This window comes from Trachemys scripta, chromosome 1 (assembly GCF_013100865.1).
Source record: "Trachemys scripta elegans isolate TJP31775 chromosome 1, CAS_Tse_1.0, whole genome shotgun sequence".
Lineage (NCBI taxonomy): Eukaryota > Metazoa > Chordata > Testudines > Emydidae > Trachemys > Trachemys scripta.
This window is the reverse complement of record NC_048298.1, coordinates 90,112,909-90,132,561: the sequence shown is the minus strand read 5'-3', so window position 1 is coordinate 90,132,561 and position 19,653 is coordinate 90,112,909. Positions and strand designations below refer to the sequence as shown.

Sequence of the window (19,653 nt, the reverse complement as noted above, 5' to 3'; positions counted from 1 at the left end):
CCAAGTGCACCAGGTGTGGGCAAGCAGGGTCAGCCCGGCAGGATCGAAGTGTGGAGGGATCCAGGTGTGAGGTGAGAGGGTTCTGTGTGGGGCAATCTGGGAAGTTCAGTGGGGGGTCTAGGTGTAGGGGGGGATCTGGATGGACAGGGGCTTGTTGGGGGTGGGGTTCCGGGTGCAGCAGCAATGGGACTCTGCAGGTGGGGTCCAGGTGAAGGTGGTTGGGGCTCAGCAGGGAGGTCTGGCTGTGGGAGGCTGGGGCTCGGCGGGGGTGTGTGGAGGGCATGGGGGGAGGGATCTGGGTGCTGGGGCAGTGGGGCTTGGTGAGGGGGTCTGGGTGCAGCTGGTCAGGGCTCGGTGGGGTGGGGGTCTGAGTGTGGGGTGCAGGAGGGTGGGAGTATGAGTGGGGGGGCAGTGGGAGCTGATCTGGGTGCATAGGTGGGTGATCTGGGTGCAGGGAGGGGTCTGGGTGTGGTGGTGGGGGCTCAGTGGGTGGGGGCTGGGTGCAGGGGGTTCTGGATTCAGGGGATGATGCTCAGTGTGGGGGGCTTGTTTTGGTGGGGGGTGTGGTTATGGAGAGGGATCCAAGATGCACAGAGGTTGGGCAGATGGGGGAGCAGCTCCCCGTACAGTGAGCGCTCCCCCTGTGATAGGGGCAGGACGTGGGTGGTAGGGGGGTGGGATTTCCCATAGCTGGGAAGGTTTCTGGTCCCTGCCCTGGCCGCTGCTTACAGGAGAAGAGTAAGTCCCGTGCTCCCCAGCCCAGCTGGGATTAGCAGCTGAGCCTGGTGCAGGGTAGAAGCCACCAGCTGTGGTGTCCCCAGCCCTGACCCCTCCTATCCACCCCGCGATTTACCTCTCTGCTGCCTGCTCCAGGCACCTGAAATGATGTGCCTGTGCTGCTGGGTTAGGGGTGCATCACCATTCTTGTGGCTTCCCACTGCTTTCCCGCCAGAAAGTCATTTTTCTGTGGGGAAGCAAAGAAATCTGTGGGAGACATGAATTCTGCCTGTGGGAGTGGTGCAGAATTTCCCCAGGAGTAATCTTTTGTTTCCAGGCACTTCTTACATTTTTTTCAATAACCCTCAACTCCATCTTTAAAATGTGGAAATAATTGTCGTCTTTTTCATATATAAAAGAATGTTCTGAGTCTCTGCCCTTCAGAACAGTAAAATTGAAGACTCTGTTACGATATAACAAGTTAGTTCTTCATCCATTTTATTCCCTTAACCTGGTGCAGGGCCCAGGGTTGGGGCTGGAAGCAGAGCTAGATGGCACTGCCTTGCCGACCTGCACCCCTTGGGGGTTAGCCTGCGGCCCCCCCATGCTCACCCTTGAATGGTCCTCCATGCCCCCTTGGGGGGGGCGTGCCCCATAGTTTGGGGACCTCTGCCCTAAGGTAAGAATTTGCAGGTATGGTAGGACCACTGTCAAGCTGACAGTTTTTTTGATTAGCCTAGTAACCAGGGTAATATCACGCTATATATATCTGTAAAGCTGGCTTTTGGTATTTGTATTTAGATTATTTTCTATTAAGAGATTTGTTGACCTCCAATCTGTGTAATTATTCTTTGCTGAGCACACCTTTTTTACGAATGAGTGAATATAATGATTATGTAAATTCTCAGCCATTTTCTTCTGACACTTTTAAATTTAAAACAAATAGTAATATGCTCCTACTAGACACATTGCTCTCTTTAGAAAGAAAAAATGTCTATCTTCTTGTCCTGAATGCAAGTCACTGACTGAGGTCTGGCCTGTTGCATATAGTGTGTTATCTGATTAAAGGCCAAGACTTTTAGTATTATTTGTGGTGTTATGAGATTCCAGCAAAAATGTTGAATATGGCTAACCCTTCCTTTTATATTTATTTTAAAATGTTTTTTCCTTCCCTTTATTTTTTGTAGGCACTATTTTGCATTTCTGCAGTTTTGCACAGATTCTGTTCCCATGCAAACTGATGAGGGAGAAATACTGGAGGAAGGCAGTCCCAAGGTCAGTGAGATACTGTAACTGAACTTTGCTTGAGCAGGAGCTTTGTTGCTGATACAGGGAACAGACATTGTGAACACTAACTTCTGAGTTGATTGTATTTAAAAAGTAGAATTGAACAAGTCTAGTATTACTACAGTATGTATATGATATCTGCATACACAGTACAGGAAATGTCGGGGGGGGGGAGGGAAGAGGAAGCTCTTAAAAGAAACACTGAACTTTTTCATAATCTTATCCCTTTCACTGGAACTGGAAGGCCCTAAGAATTAGTGGTGGGGATTCCCTGGCCCCACTCCAGCCTGATTAAAGCATTAGACAGTTGGACCCTCAGGTCCCGAAGTCACTATATATGTGTTGCAAGCTGATCCATGTGCTGGTGTTTTGATTCTTAAATATTCCTTTACTCGACATCTCACATCTTTGTCTCTATGGATTTATTCCACAAACGTTACATCCTAGCATGATACCCACCTTGGGTAGTAACTGGTTCCAGAGATGCACCATTGCATGAGAGGCTGTTCAGTGAGAACTTGAATGTTGCCAGAACAGTAATGCATGTAATTGACCCAGGCAGGTGAATACCTTGCTCAGAAAGATATTGCTAGTTTAGTAAGTTCACTGGGGAGATGTGAAGGGATACAGGATAGTGACTTTTCTCTTCAAAGAGCTACTTCCTTTAGCCTAAGATGTAATTGTTCCAATTTCACAAATGACCTTGGCTCTTCTGTGTATTGACATGGTACGCTGACTAACCTACTGCTTCACAGATGTTCAGCTGTATTTTACTGTCCTAAAAACTATGATCTCTACAGAAAGCTAATTCAGTATTCACTGTGCTACTAGTATGTGTAAATTGTATTGCATTCAATTTTAAATTTCAACCAAAACCAAATTCATATTAGCTTGTTTGTGCTAGATTTTAGACTTCTCACTAAGTCTGAACAAGACAACCCTATTGAGGATTGAGAAAATCAGTCTAATTTTTTCAGGCTTTATTATTCCATTGAGACACATTCTTATGGTTTTTCCTTCACATATCTGCATACCTTAACAGAATAACAAATTATCTGAGCTATACATGTACCTCAAGGTGATGGTCTGTTAATACAAAGAGAGCTGCTATGGTGAGTCTGTGGAATTTCTTGGAAAATGCTTGGGACAAAGAGCTTTTAAATGGTTTTGGGAGGAGGGATTGCTGAACTTCAGAGTTAGTCAATGAAAACCGTAGCAGGTTCCAAACTGTTGTTAGAACAGTGGTGCATGTAATTGACTCAGGCAGATGAATACCTTGCTCAGAGAGATTTTGCTAGTTCAGAAAGTTCGCTGGGGAGATGTAAAGGGAAAAAGGATGGTGAAATCAGCTACTAATTCTAGAAGCACTCTAGCTTTGTTTGATGAGCACAGTGATTGGTGCTTATTTTTCAACAAAGTAAAAGAATGTATCTATGGGTTTTATTCTTTTGTGAACACATGAGGAGGCTGACTGGGAAAGAACTACCTAGTTTGAAAAGTGTCTTTGCCTCTATGAAAGCAAGCTTTTCTTTAGCACATTCAATTGTGGTGGTGGGGTTGGTAATGACTGCTTCCTCCCTGCACCCCCAAATATATTTGAAAAGGAAAGTTTGTATTTCTAGAGAGACTCAGGATAGCTGGTATCAGCGGGGTAGCCGTGTTAGTCTGAATCTGTAAAAAGCAACAGAGGGTCCTGTGGCACCTTTCCAAGTCTTCTTGCATCTGAAGAAGTGAGATTCTTACCCACGAAAGCTTATGCTCCCAATACTTCTGTTAGTCTCAAAGGTGCCACAGGACCCTCTGTTGCTTTTTTCAGGGTAGCTGAACATGTACATTGCTTGCTGAAACAACTGGTTACCATTGCAAGAAATTGGGAGATTTGTTAATGTGCATCTGCAGTCTGATTTTATTGTTCAGATAGCTGTACAGCACTGGCATATATCAGAAATGGGGGAAAAAAAACATTAGCACATCTAGAACATCTTCCTATCATACACTGGGCTAGATTGTTTACTAAAATAGATTTTTCTAGTGCTTTGTCTAGTCTCATTTTAAATTATTGTAGGTATGAGCCTTCCTTCCCTCCCATTGAGAGACTTTTTTTTTTAAACACCATTCAGTTTATATTTTGATTTAAATTTTCCTCTTGATTTCAGTCTGCCGTCCTCTCAGTTGTACCATCTTGTACGTATTAAACTTTTCTTAGGCATTTACAAATATTTGAATGATAGCTATTTTCTCTGACCCCAATTTTGTATTCTAGGTGAGCCATACATATTGTTTAGTTACATGTGTGCAGATGTAAAGGAACAGGGTTTTTTGAATTTATCATAAGAAAAAAAAATTTAGTTTCCTAGAAAAATAAGTGTGTGCTTGTAGAAACAAAGTGGCTTTTATGGCTCTTTGTTCATTATTACTCTGGTCTTGTGTCAGGCTCATTCTCAGCGTTCTGGAGAAGTGTCCTCTTTTAAAATCATGGCATTAGAGTATCTATCTATTGTCTACACTTGCTCTGGACTGCCTCTGGCCTCCAAGCATTCAGTTATAAATAAAGGCTTATATGCAATACTTATGGATACGTGCAGTTCTGGACAATAGATTTGGCTACCTTTTTTTCTTCCCTGTTTTGGTGGGGTCTTTGTATCCATATTTTGGAGTCTTTAGAATCCTTTCATTTCCTCCCACCAGCCTCAAAGTCCCACATTGCAACTACCATTTTTCTGACTTAAAAAAGGATCTCTTCTGAGTCCATAAATAATGATTTTTAATTTCCAGAGTGGTCACAGTCTCCTGGCATTCGCCTTCTCCTGTAGGTTTGGAGAAAGGACTGTGAGTCATGCGTGTCAGTGCAGAGCGTATGTCATGCATTGATTCTTTCTTTGAAAGTACAATATTAACGCTGCTTCAAGTGAGGCTACACTGCTGCAGTTCATGGAGCTAACACCCAGTGTACCTTAGACCCATTTTACACCAGTATAACTTTTAATTATTTCAGTGAAGATAGTTTTGATTTACCCCACTGTGTGTATGAGATCAGAATCAGGCCCCACTTGTTTAGCACTTGCTTAAAATATTAATTCACTTCTAGACAAGTTTTTTGTTCTTACTCCTGCACAAATGAGATGAAGGTATTGTAGCAAAGCAAGAGGAAGAGTCCAGAGGAAGCTGCAGGGAGTAGGGGACATCTGGAGGTTTTCACACTTGGAGTGATGTTGAAGGAAATTTCAATTAGTGGGATCAGTGTGTTAATTAGCTGTTTCTGGTATAAGGACTAGCAGTGAAATGGTTAAATATTGACATTTACTATTACTGTCTGATTCATAGCTAATTCGTTGAGGTAAAGGGAAAATTTATGTTCGTCTGTGCTGTCACTCGCTACGAGCTCAGGAAGACTCACGGCATCTGTTTAAGCTTAGTTCTTGTTTGAGGTGATTTAGTAACTATCATGGTGTACATTTTTTAAAAAATGAAAGCTTAGATTCTGAAGTGCATACTCAGGACTCTGATGATAGAATGGGCTTACTTTAAAAAAAAAAATTGATTTTCATGAGAGAGAGAGAGAGAAAAATATAGCCTAATGGCATAGTGAGTGAAAAGATTGGACAGGCTTCCTTCCAATGCATCTTAATCCTGACCTGCAGAACCCCCTGCTATTCCAGTCCTAGGCTCCACCTGCAACTCTGCCAGGTTGACGCCTGTGACATCCACGCTTATTCTAGTCTAGTCTAATCTTCAGCGGGTTTTTGAAGCATAGAGACTAGTATATTTACCTCTGTTCCACCCAGTCACTTACAATATGCCTAAAATGACCTGCTAAAAAGAAATTGAAAACTGAACCAGACTGTATGGGACATTTCACACTAGACTATAAAATGTTTCTTATGTCCCACAAAATCCACCGGCCAGCTCTAAGTAGTTCTTTGTGTATGTGCCAGTGTTGCTCTTGCTGTAAGTGCTCATGTATGTGAGATAGGATTTTATTTTTTTAAATAGTAGCATTGTTTGGAGCTGTGCATATGTCCTGTGTCAGGAATCAATGCCTGTAGCAGAGCCATTCTCTTGGCAACCTAAAGGGTACAGCTGGGCTGTAGTAGACTGCCTGATTGGCTTTGTTGATTGACTGGTAGGAAGAGACACACCCTGTGTCTCCTTGAGCTCCCATTTGAGGCCATAAGGGTGGAGTGGTTGTGACCCTCCCACAATTCCCACTCACTGCCTGTGGCAGCAAGATGGAACCTGGTCGAGTGTCTGATCCTCTATTTCTCCTAGCTTCAAACTCTTCTTTTAGAAGTACTTCGAAGAAATAATTTTTCACCCTTCTGGTCTTGTATCAATTCTCTAATTTGACTGTTTCCCACACAAAAAACAAACTCAAAAAAATTCCCCCCCTGTGCAGCAGGGTGAATTGTCTTGTGCCAATTGCCATAGTGGACTCTAAACCTTCAGGGTTTAGACCTTGCCCCACATATGATGGACTCATTCACCTGGTCAATGCCCTTTATGCCAGGAGGAGAACCACATTCCAGGTATGTTTTTCTTATCAAGAACTCAAGCACGCAACTAAACCTTCACCTGCTCGAGCAATTGATTTGTGCCACCTTGGATCCAAAGGAGACTCCACCTCCAAGGAGTCCAAAGGGTTATCCTCAACAAGTGCACTTTTGAGCAGACACCACGACTGTGGTCTAGCAGCAAAAGGAAGGCAGGGAAGAAAACTCCATTCAAATGGACAAAGGTCATATTAATGCCGATCATCCTAGCATCGAGGCTGTTGGCATCAGCCACTGCTGTCTCAACATCCCTGTAGCCAACTACCACTTTTGCACTGGCCTTGGTACCAGCTCCTCCAGCACCCAACACCCCAACACAAAAGTGAAGCCAAAAGAAAGGGCTGAGTGGAGATTAAATACGACTCCAAGCATGGAGAGATATTGCCCCTTAGAAAGAATACCAAGAGAAGGTCAAGACACCATATAGTATCTTCCTCCCACCTGAGAGCACGGAGCTTTTTGGTAAGAGACCTGATTAAATGTTCTACTCCTTAAAGAACTCCAGGGCCATCATGTGATCACTGAGCTTCAACATACCAACCTCCTTTGGGAAGCCCTACAAATATCAGCCTCATCATAGACCGACAGCTCACATCTTCCCAGGATGGGCAGGCAGGGTATCTATTACAAAAACAATCACAGTACTTGAGGAAATGTCTGTCATCTGCCTCTGTCACTCTCCCTGTCCTGTCATCCAGATGCCAAATTTGATGGGAGTGTCAGGAGCCATATGACCCCATCAGGAGCCAGTCTTTTGCAGGTTTGTATTTGCTCCCATTCCATTGGGCTTAGGCCAATATCACCTTGGACGGATGAGTGTTGGGGATAGTTGCTTGCAGCTACCCTATTCATTTCCACATCCCCCCTTTTACTACCCCTCTTCTCTGTCAGTCTTCAGGGACTCCTTCTCATGAGAGCAAATTACAAAAAGAGGCCTAGTTGTCTTATCTGGGAACTTGGAAGAGATTCCTTAGGAGTACAGGGGGGAAGAGGTTTTACTCCCCAAGTTTGTTTTCCCCGAAGAAAGGGGGCTTTCATCCTATCCTAGACCTGTGGGGACTGAACAAATACATACACTACCTCAGATGCAAGATGGTAATGCTTGCCTCAGTCATTTTGTGGCTTGAGACTAGTTTTGACTTGCAGATTGTGTACTTCCATATAGCAATTCACCTTGCCCACAGGAACTACCTGAGATTCATGATGGTATCAAATATTAGTAGTACTAGATATTGCCATTCAGAATCTACACAACACCATGAGTATTCACAAAGTGCCCAGCAGTGGTGGTAGCCTCTCTAACTGAGAAGGGAAGGCAGGGCTTACATGTCTACTCCTACCTAGACGACGGGCTGCTCAGATCACAGCAGGAGGCAACAGTGAGCTTGGAATGCACACTCTATCTGTTGATCCAGTTGGGCCTCCTAGTGAATTCTGAACAATCATCTTTTCTCATCCCATAATGTAGAATTCATAGGATCTGTGATCGATTCCAGATCAGAAAAGGCTTATCTGCTTGAGGACAGGTTTGAGTTGTTACAAGCTTTCCTTCAACTGATAGACTGAGACAGTATGGAGTTGTCTTGAATGTGTTCGCTGACATGTGACCTAACACTACATGTTGGAGCTTGCTAGACTTCACCTTGGTCCTTCCAACTCTGAGTCAGGTCAGTCTGTTCTGAGAGACATTGAATAGACAGGAATGTTTCAGTGCTCCAGCATGTCATTGCAGAGCTGGCTTGGTGGTTAGACCCTACAAATGCACAGAGACTCCACAAACATTTCCCTCCTTTTCAGTCCTCTCCCTGACCAAGTCACTGTTCCCAAATGTATCATGAGCAAGCTGGGAGCTCACTCGGACCTCTTATAGATTCAAGGGACCTGGTCCCTGGATGATATGGAGCTACAAGATGTGGACATCCTGAAGCTGGCTACCAAACTGTTCTTTCCTATCTGTCCTCTGGAATTCAATAGTGAAAATCTTCACAGACAAAAGCACTACAAAAAGAAACAAAGCCATCGGGTTCTGGACTTGGTGCCATCAGAGCGAGGTGACCGCCAAGCACTTCATGTCGTGGGACTTCCTGAGCAGGCAATCTGTGACTAACTTTAATTGGTCCCTGCACGGTTCTATAATGGAGCTCATATTCCACCTTTGGGGATTCCCACTGAAAGACCAAGGACAACACACATGTCAGAACTTCTGCTCCAGAGGTGGACTGAGACCAGGATAATTACGAGATGCTTTTCTCCTGCAGTGGATCAGGCCTGCTCTTCGCCTTTTCATCTATTTCCCTGGTTTCCAGGGTGATCTCCAAGATCAAGAGGCATTACCATAGTCATTGTCATTGGCTGAGGCAGTTCTGACTGACAGATCTCTTAAAAATGTCCATTCAGCCTCTGATCCAGTTTCCAGACCCTCTGAACCTGATCTTGCAGCACCATAGCTAGATATTCCATCCATATCCGAAGTTCATCCGAAGTATTTTTTGTACTCTGAAACAGAATTTCCTGGACTTATAGGGATCGAGACTACTCCCTATACTTATACTGCATGCCACTTATGGCGTTGATAGAATCACTCGCCATATATTTTTGTAGCAGGTCACTTTTAAGAGTAAATATGCATGCATTTCAAACTATGAATAACACTTCAGAGGGCATAAATTGGAAAATGAAATTCTGCAGAAGAGTTTTATCTGCTTGAGTCTTTCTGACATTAGTAAGTGATGAGGACATGAAATCACATTACCATGAAAATTGACTTTGAGGTATATATGTCTGCTTTTGCTTCCATTGGAGCAAACTTCAGTGGGAGCAGGTTGAGGTCTGAAATGAGCTTTAATATCACTGGGGTGCTTCAGTCTTGTCTTGTTTGCTTTCTCTCACTTGTTTCCCCATCACATTTTATTTCACTCTTTTCCATTTAATTTTTATAATTCTTTAGTTCTCCTGTTTTTTCATTTAGTGTTTCAGTAACTGATGCTACACATGTAAGGCCTCTAGCTGTATTCATGTGCTCCTGATGTCATTCAGACATCTGAGAATTGATGCTTTTACTTCATTTTCACTAGTGCTTCTCTTTGGCCTTTTTCTAGGTGTGTTCCTTTGGGTCAATGACTTTTTTCAATGCTAGATATCTTCAGCAAACAGAATTCTTTCAAAATTGGCTGGTTTTGTTTTTGTTTTTTTGTAAGAAGTTGAATTGGTTGGAAGACCTCTGTCTGCTCTCTTTGGTGAGTTGCTGTTTAGCCTTAGTATCTTGTGGATCTTCTCTGTTAATTCATTTGGTGATTTTAGTCTGTGCTTTTCTCCTTGTTTACACTGTCAGAAAATGATCTTTTTGTTAACATGGTATCAGGATTGGGAGGACAGCCAATATCTGCCATGATGTGCTGACGGTTCTAATAGTTTTCCAATGTTCGTGCCATATAGGGAAAAAAGAACCAATGTAAAAAATCAAGGTTTCTAAATGAGCCTAACACTTGACATCTAATAACTGTTTTCAGGGAACATGTAAGTCTGATTTAACAGGAAGACTGAGTCCCTTTACACTCAGAGTGATCTCTAAGTCTGTATCAAGATAGTTGAGGGAAGTACTTTGCTTCACTACACAGAGGAGTTACCATAATACTAAGAGCCTGTCACCCTTTCAATCTTATGGAAGCCTCCTGATCACCTAAAACTATAATTTAATTTAAAGAATGCTAACATTTTTACTGAAAAACAGCTCTTTGAGTTATACAACTATTTCTGCTTTATTTTTAAGGTGATGTGTTTATGCCATTAAATGGATACTCAGACGCTTTCCAGTAGAAGCCTCGATTTAAAAAAAAAAAAAAAAAAAAAATATGAAACAAGTACTGGACTACATGTTTGCAGTTGATTTTTAGACTGTTTTAGTCAAGCTGTTCAGGATTACTGTGTAGACAGACACTTCTATTCTGTAATTCTCAAGTGTTTTGCCGTAAAACTTGCAGGAGGAAACAAAAAATTTCCAATTCAAATTATAATATCATTAGAGTATTTCCAGCACTGGCAGGAGATTTTTTGGTTGTACTACAAGTCTGTTAAGCAACAAAGTTTAAACTGTATTTTCTGATAACTGCTGTAACCTTTTTCATGCTTGTAAATGTTGAGCCTTTAGCATTTAAAGCAAATTCATAATAAGAGTTTGAGATTTCTAAGGGGAGCAGGACACTTTAATTTCTATGAAATACAAGTAGTCCTGTGATGTGTAGCTGTGCGTTTCTGGATTGTGCTGATCCTCTGGGATTGTGGGAAAAGAGAGGAAAAATGCAAGTTCAAGCCATTTGTTGATTCTTTCTGGCTGAAATTTTAAGTGCAGGGCCTTCTAGGATCTGTAGACAGAGTGCCAGCTCAGTGTTTATGATGGTGGTGTGGTACTTCTACTGAGGGTAGGAGAGGAAGGGGAGAATGGTACATCTCCTGCACTGTTGGCAGTTGTATGAACGTCTCATGATTCAGAGTTTTGCCATAAGTATTTACAAAATAGTGTTTCAGCTGAAGACAGAGAGAGAGGTGCTAATTGAAACTGTGATGACTCTAGGCAGCTTTTCAATGCACTTTCTCTACAGTTGCCATTTCCAGGCAGATGAAAGTGAGTATTAACAAAAAAAAAAAAAAAAAAAGGTAATCTGGAAATATTGACTTGCCGCCTCTATTCTTGTTTTGGTTCTCTCTACAGTGCTGGACATCAAGCCCTCTTGAGAAACTTTCCTGTAGATCTTTCTGCTGCTGCTTTATTTTCTTTCCATTTACCCACCTGTTCTTATTTGTCAGCCTGTAATATTCCCTCATGTTGTCATTTTCCTGTCCTTATCCCTGTGATTCACTCCAGCTTTACTACCCTTCTGGCATCTGAGGGCTTGGCTACACTTGAAACTCCAAAGCGCTGCTGCGGGAACGCTCCCGCAGAAGTGCGAGTGTGGTTGCGGCACTAGGCACTTCACCTCCCCGAGGGGATTAGCTTACAGCGCTGGGAGCCGTGCCCCTCCCGATCAGCTGTTTCATGGATGGCATGTGGGAGGGGAAGGGAGTGGGAAGGGGTGGGGAGGGGGCAGGGCCTGTGGCAGAGCCAGGGGTTGAGCAGTGAGCACCCCCTGGCACATTGGCAAGTTGGCACCTGTAGCTCCAGCCCTGGAGTTGGTGCCTATACAAGGAGCTGCATATTAACTTCTGAAGAGCCTCATGTGGTTCTGGAGCCACAGGTTGGCCACCCCGATGTAGGTGGATGTGGCCTAGATGACCCAGCACGGCTTTTCATTTCTAATGTCTGATACTTCATGTGTGGACATTGCACCAGTGTGCAGTGAAATGCTTGCTTTAGGGGACAGTCAATAAGAGGACGCTGCCATATATGGAGAACCTCTCAATTTGGAGAGGGAGTGATGCTCTAGAAGAGACTAAATGGGAGGGAAAGGAGCTGTTGGTTTGGTGACAAGAACAGGTTAGCAGCCAAATTCTGCTTTTGTTATGGTGAGCTCCAGGGTGGGGGACTTGCTTTTAGCAAGTCTCCTCCTCCTCCTTTATTTATTTGTTTGTCTGAAAAAATAAATGTTTTTCACTAGAACCATTGAGCCACATTTACTGTCTCTTCTGATCCTCTATTGTATTGGACCCTTTGTTGTATTGGACCCTCTATTTAGTGTGACCCATTTTAATTGTGTTGGAAGGTGACCTTTCATGTTTTTGTTGTAGTTGTACATCATCTTGGACAGAGTGCAACTTCGAAATGACTATTGCAAGCCTTGAAGAACTGTGGCTTATATGGCTGCCCTGCCCTCCAAAATTAAGCTAGCACTGGATAACGAAATAATGACTTGTAGGAGGTGGCACTCTATAAATACTCCTGCAAGGTGCCCAGAGTTTTAAAAAGGGGGAAGGATGGGCTGAATCAGACTTTGAGGACTGAGAGGAGCAGTTTCTCCATCTTTGGGTACGACTATACTTACTTCCTGGTCTGGATGTAAGCGATCGATCTTCTGGGATCGATTTATCGCGTCTTGTCTAGACGCGAGAAATCGATCCCGGATCGATCCCAGAAGTGCTCTCCGTCGACGCCGGTACTCCAGCTCAGCGAGAGGAGTATGCGGCATTGACGGGGGAGCCTGCCTGCCGCGTCTGGACCCGTGGTAAGTTCGGAGTAAGGTACTTCGAATTCAGCTATGTTATTAACATAGCTGAATTTGCGTACCTTAGTCCGAAGTGGGGGGTTAGTGTGGACCAGGCCCTAGAATTCACAAAAGCACGCTGTCAATTAAAGATGGTGTCAAAATTCAGATACTCATTACAGCAGAATTCAAGCAAGTGATTTTGAATATAACCAGAACCTGTATGGTAAAAGGCTTTAAAATTTTTTCCATCTTAATCTGCCACTTTTTAGGAAATTAAAGCTTATGGGTTAGATGTAAAATGATCCTGATTGCTCAGACTAATGAGGAAATGTCCTGCTACATTCTGAACAAGCAGGAAGAAGCCATGATAGGAAGGGATTGCAATAACTTGAATTTTGTGATTACAAAACTCAGTATAGATTCCAAGGTCAGAAGCGACCATTGTGATCATCTAGTCCAGTGGTGCCCAAATGTTTTTCCTCTCGCACCCTCCACCCCGCACGCCCCAGTAATGGCATGTATCTGCGCCCCTCCCTCCCCCCCCGGGGCGGAGTTGTGGTCAGGCCAGAGGTGGAGCGGGGCTGGGTTGCGCTCACTCCCTGCCTTCCCTGCGGGGGCTGGCCTAGCCCTCCCTGTGCTCCCTGCCATTACTCTGCGCCTCACAGTTTGGGGACCACTAATCTAGTCTGGCCTGTACAGCACAGGACATAGAATGTCCCAAAAATAATTTCTGAAGCGTATCTTTTTAGAAAAACATCCAGTCTTGATTTTAAATTACCAGTGGTGGAGAATCACAATGAGCTATGGTAATTGCTCCAGTGGTTAATTACTCTTGCTGTTAAAAAAATTATGCCTTATTTCCAGTCTGAATTTATCTAAGTTTCAAGTTCCAGCCATTGGATCATGTTGTATCTTTCTCTGCTAGGCTGAAGAGCCCATTATTAAACATCTATTCCCCATGTAGATACTTACAGACTGTGATCAAATCACCCCTTAACATTCCCTTTTTTAAAGCTAAATAGATTGAGCTCCCTGAGCCTGTCATTATATGGGTTGTTTTATAATCCTTTAATCATTCTCATGGCTCTTCTCTGAACTCTCTCCAATTTTATCAACATCCTTCTTGAATTGTGGACACCAGAACTGGACACAGTACTCCAGCAGCGCTTGCACCAGTGCAAACTACAGAGGTGAAACAACTTCTACTTCTACTCAAGAGTCCCCTGTTTATGCATCCAAGGATTGTGTTAGCCCTTTTGGCCACAGCTTCACATGTTCAGCTGATTAGCTACCATTTTCAGAGTCATTGCTTCCCAGATAAGTTACAAGATGAGGGATTCTAAGTATAGCCTACATTCTTTTTTTCCCTAGATGTATAAATTTACATTAAAACACATATTGTTTGCTTGCCCCTCAGGTGAGTCCAGTTTACCGAGTGATCCCAATCTGACTATCCATGATCTGTCTCTTCATTATTTGCCATTTCCCCCAATATTTGTGTCACCTGAAAACTTCATCAGTGATTTCATGTTTCCTTCCAGGTCACTGTTAAATAGAATAGAGCCAAGAACCAAACCACTGCAGGACACCATTAGAAACACACCCACGCAATGAAGATTCCCTTTTTACGGTTACATTTTGGGACCTATCAGTTAGCCAGTTTTTAATCCATTTAATGTGTGCTATGTTAATTTTGTACCAATATAGTTTTTTAATCAAAATGCCATCCGGTACTACATCAACACTATTACCTTTATCAACCAAACTTGTAATCTCATCAAAAGAAAATATGTGAATTTGACAGGTCTGTTTTCCATAAACCACTAGGTATTCTCAGAGGCTGGTTATGGGATCAGGCCTCTGCACCTGGCTTGGGCAGCTGAATGCCTATCTTTCGCAGTTTGTGAATCGCTCTGGGGCTTAAGTGGGAGATAGCAGTGTGCATGCCTGGAAGAAAAAGATTTAGGCACAGGCGAGTTTAGGCTTTTGCAGGGCGAGGCAGCAGCTGAATGGGAGTTTTATGGATTGCAGTGGTTCCTATAACTGGACGTAAGCACCTAAGTACTTCTTAAAGCCCTAGCCTGGTCCCAAAACCAATGATCCAAGAGACCCCTTCTTCCCCATCCCACACCAGGAAAGACTTCAACTTGAACATGAGGGAGCTGCCAGTAGGTACCTGTGTAGGACCCTTCACTCTGGAATCCTCTCCCCACTCTTTGGTCTGCCAGACCTACCAGGCAAGCTACAAAACCCATCTTCTCAGGCATTTGCGGAGGTCTGGAGATGCCTTTTGGCAACTTTTGTGGTACAGGCATATTATTAGGATGAAAGACCAACAAATTATGAAGCGTTTTCTCTCAGGAATTCTGCTACACATCCAGCAATCACATGGTCGCCAAAAGCTTCAGTTGTCTCTCCCAAAATGTTTGCCATCTACATAGACAAAATACAGGTGAAGAAGAGTAGAGAGGTAAGGCTTCTGGACTTTCTGTTTAATATTAAATTAGTTTTCTTCTTTTTGATTCTGTCCCTACTGTTCCTTTTTGCCAGATTGTTTGCACTATCCTTCACCCTCCTCCTCTGCACTCTCTTTTGTACCATCTTCCCAAACCACAGATATCGACCTTGATCTTCATGAGCTAGAATGAAGTGTCAAAGTAAAACAAATTACAATGATCTAGCCAAGAAACCAGAGACATTCAGAAACCTGTGGAATAGGATAGATTATTGAGGGATGCTGTATATCCAGTCCTTCAGTGATGACAAATAACTGTCCACTATCACTGACTGATTCTTATAGGTATGACTTGAACTGCTGGAAGGCAGACCCCAGCTACATCTACTAGTCACCAGAGCAACAACTCATGGTTCATGCTATCAAAAGCATCTGAGAGGCTCAACATGACCAGATTGGCCAACTGTTTGAACAGGGCTTGAAAAATTTGACACCTACTAGCCTGAGACCTAAGCCTATTAACTAGGGTGAAAAATACCATTGCTGCTTTGACCCCAGCAGTGTAAATGAAAAAAAATAGATGTGTAGTGTACAGTAGTAACTCCTCACTTAACGTCATCCTGTTTAACATTGTTGCGTTGCTGATCAATTAGAGAACGTGCTTGTTTAAAGTTGTGCAATGCTCCCTTATAACATTGTTTGGCAGCCACCTGCTTTGTCCACTGCTTGCAGGAAGAGCAGCCCATTGGAGCTAGCTGGTGGTGGCTTGGAACCAGGGTGGGCCGGCAGCCTCCCTATCAGCTCCCCTAAGTTCCCTGTGCGGCAGCCGCCCAGCAGGTTATCAATTGCCGGGCACTTCAGCTGTCCCTCCCCCCACTGCCGTGTGCTGCTTCTGCCCTCTGCTTTGGAGCTGCTCCCGGCAGCCTCCTGCTTGCTATGCGTGGGGGGAGGAGGGAGGGAGAAAAGGGGTGCTAATGTCAGGAGCTCCTGCGCCCCGCTCCTGTACTTTATCTCCACAGAGTGGGGTGTGGGGACACAACAGGGCTCAGGACAGAGGGAGCTTGCTGTCAGCAGCTGCTGTCTCAACTTGCTGATCTACTTAAAAAGGCAGTGTACTTAGAGTGGGGTCAGTGTACTTAAAGGGTCAATACCACACACACACTCACTCACTCACTCACACTCTCTGTCTGTCTGTCACGGGGCAGACCAAAGGTCCATCTAGCCCAGTATCCTGTCTACTGACAGTGGCCAATGCCAGGTGCCCCAGAGGGAGTGTACCTAACAGGCAGTGATCAAGTGATCTCTCTTCTGCCATCCATCTCCATCCTCTGACAAACAGAGGCTAGCGACACCATTCCTTACCCATCCTGGCTAATAGCCATTAATGGACTTAACCACAATGAATTTATCCAGTTCTCTTTTAAACAGTGTTATAGTCTAAAATACTACACACACACACACACACACACACACACACACACACACACACAGTGTGTGTCTCTGTCTCTCACTCTCACTCACATGATGTGTCTCTCTGTGTCTCCTCCCTCCATTCATGCTGCCTTGTACAGTGTGCAGCTACATTAACAACAATGTGTTCACCCTTGAGGGCTCAGCCGAGTGCTAGTTCATCATTTAGCCGTAAGGCATTCCCTGGGAAATATCCTACCCTCTTCCGCCCTCCGACTCCACCACCTCAACCAAGCTTCACAATCATCATTGCTATGTACAGTACTAAATTGTTTGTTTAAGACTTATACTGTGAACATGTCTATATATAATATATAGTCTTTTGTCTGGTGGAAAAAAAATTCCCTGGAACCTAACCCCCTCTATTTATATTAATTCTTATGGGGAAATTAGATTCACTTAACATCGTTTTGCTTAAAGTAGCATTTTTCAGGAACATAACTACAACGTTAAGCGGGGAGTTACTGTATTGAATTGTAACATTGTCAATCAGCTTTCAGTTAAATTACTTAAAAGGTCACTTTTTACATCTGTCTAGTTATACTTCATTTCGAGGCTTGGAAAGATTAGATGTTTATTGGTAAATGTTAATAAACATCAATTTCATAATTCACACACAAATTGACAAAATATTTCTATCAGTAATAATTGAAACTTATGGTTAGGCAAAGTAAAAAATGCTGCTTGATAACTTCTTATAAATTGATTTAAGGTTGTTAGTATATTTTAACGTTGACAATTTGTGTTTTAAAGGTTATAAAGCTTTAATTTTTTAATTTCACTGTCTAGTGTCATTAAATAATTGTCTGACCTCCCCCATAATTTCTTGCAACTGTGAAAATTTAAATAAATAAAAATTAAAAAAAGCATAAAATTATGAAATTATTAAAAATAAAAACTTATTTCTCTTCCTGGCCTTGGTTCACTTTTGCTTCTTATAGCGCATGGTCTCTCAACCTTTCCAGATTACCTCTTTCAGGAGTCTAATTTGTCTTACGAACCCCCAAGTTACATTTCACTTAAAAACTACTTGCTTACAAAATCAGATATAAAAAAACAAAAGTATCACAGCACACTATTACTGAAAAATTGCTTACTTTCTCATAAATATTGTACTTACATTTCACTGTATAGTATAAACAAGTATTCTATATGAAATTTTAGTTTGTACTGACTTCACTGGTGCTTTTTATGTAGCCTGTTGTAAAACTAGGCAAATATCAAGATGAATGGATGTATCCCCTGGAAGACCTCTATGTAGCCCCAGGGGAACATGTACTGTTGGTTGAGTACCACTGTTATAGAGGATAAATATTTCTTTTCCGGTGTTGTATTTAGTGTCTGTTTCTTCTTTTTTTCTCTCTTTCATCCACGCTTTATATCTCATTCTCTACCTCTTCCCTTTTAATTTTGTGTGTGTGTGTATAAAAACAGAGTATTCCATAGAAAAATCTACATTAAAAGAACATTGTGTTAGGTTGCAAAGTCAAGTAGTCAGAAATTGGGGAATTCCTGTACAACCTTAAGTCTGCTCCTTTGTGCATGTGCATATTAATTACATGATCACATACTGCTTTCTATAGGAACCCCCTTTACTTATTTGGTGCCTCAGTTGGATGGTGAAAGCGATAAGGTTTTATAATGAATGAGGCACAAGAGGTTACAAAAAAGAGAGAGAGAATTGTCTTGTGGTTAAGGCATTGCATTGGGACTTGTGTAATCTGGGTTATAGTCCTGACTTTGCCACAGATTTCCCATGTGATGCTGGTATAATTAGGGTTACCATACGTCCTCTTTTTCCCGGACATGTCCGGCTTTTCAGCAATCAAACCCCCGTCCGGGGGGAATTGCTGAAAAGCCACACATGTCCGGGAAAATGGCCGGCACTTCCTCTCCCCCTGTGGCTCTGCTCCACTTCTCCTCTCTCAGATTTACAGAGCCAAGCTGCCCGAGCAAGTGCTACTGGCTTCGGGCAGCCTCCGGACCCCGAGCCCCCAGCCAGGCACTTCTCCTACCCGGCTCCAGCTGAGCTGCTCCGACGGTGCAAGGTCCGGAGGCAGGGGGGGAGGCTGCCTGAAGCCGGTAACGCTGGCTCCTGCAGCTCTGCTCTGTAAGTCTGAGGGGGCGGAGCCGAGCAGCTCAGTTGGAGCCGGGGAAGGGACGTGTCCAGCCAGCTCTGGGTCCTGAGGTAGGGGAGGGCTGCCCGAAGCCAGCAGCTCAGCTCTTACAGTCTGAGCTGGGAGGAGCAGCTCAGCTGGAGCCCAGGTAGGAGAAGTGCCTGAAGCCGGTAGCACTAGGGCAGCTTGGCTCTTAAACAGAGCCGAAGAGTCAGGGAGCAGCAGCAGTCGCCAGAGCCTGCTCTAAGGTAAGCCAGGGATGCCAGCAAAGCTGGGAGTACCATGCGCCGCTGATTGCACAGGTGGGGGGCAGCGCTGGGGGAGCTGCTCCGGGGAGTCGCCAAAAAGCACTGACTGGTGGGGGAGGAGGGGAGGGCAGTGTGAAAAAGGCAGAAGTGTGCAGAGGGATCAGAGCTCTGGCTGCGATGGGCATCGGGCTGCCTTGCCTGCAAGTGGATCAGAGCTCCTGGGGCTGGGGTGTGCTGTATGGCACTCAGCTCCCCATTTGTGATGAGACACAGCAGTGTGGTGGATCACTGCGAAATACCTGCCCAATCAGAGCTGTGGGGGCAGGACTTGCAGGGGCTGGCTCCGACAGCTCCCATTGGAGCTTTTCCCAGCCAATGGGAGCCACTGAGCTTGCCTTGTGGCGGGCCCAGCACGTGGAGACCCTGGCTGCCCCTGGTCCTAGGAGCAAACACAATGCCAAAACTAGGGTTACCATACGTCCGGATTTTCCCGGACATGTCCGGCTTTTGGGGGCTCAAATCCCCGTCCGGGGGGAAATCCCCCAAAGCCGGGCATGTCTGGGAAAATCGGGAGGCTCGGCCGGGGCCTCTTTGTGCGGGGCCGGGGGCATGGTGCCCGGCCGGGAGCCGGGCCGGGGGCCAGGCCGGGCCAGGGTCGCAGTGCCGGGCCGG

The 19,653-nt window shown here is 44.2% G+C and overlaps 1 protein-coding gene across 12 annotated transcripts in view; it reads left to right on the top strand.

Annotated features, from left to right (window-relative positions):
• The window catches only part of TNRC6B (trinucleotide repeat containing adaptor 6B), a 215,188-nt gene that overhangs the window by 32,448 nt on the left and 163,087 nt on the right, over nt 1-19,653 (top strand). For all 12 annotated transcript variants that reach the window (XM_034776008.1, XM_034776095.1, XM_034775991.1 and 9 more), the window contains exon 3: nt 1,905-1,992. In XM_034776008.1, the coding sequence (XP_034631899.1) occupies nt 1,958-1,992 (35 nt within the window). In that variant the 5' untranslated portion in view covers nt 1,905-1,957. The remainder of the gene's footprint in view (nt 1-1,904; nt 1,993-19,653) is intronic.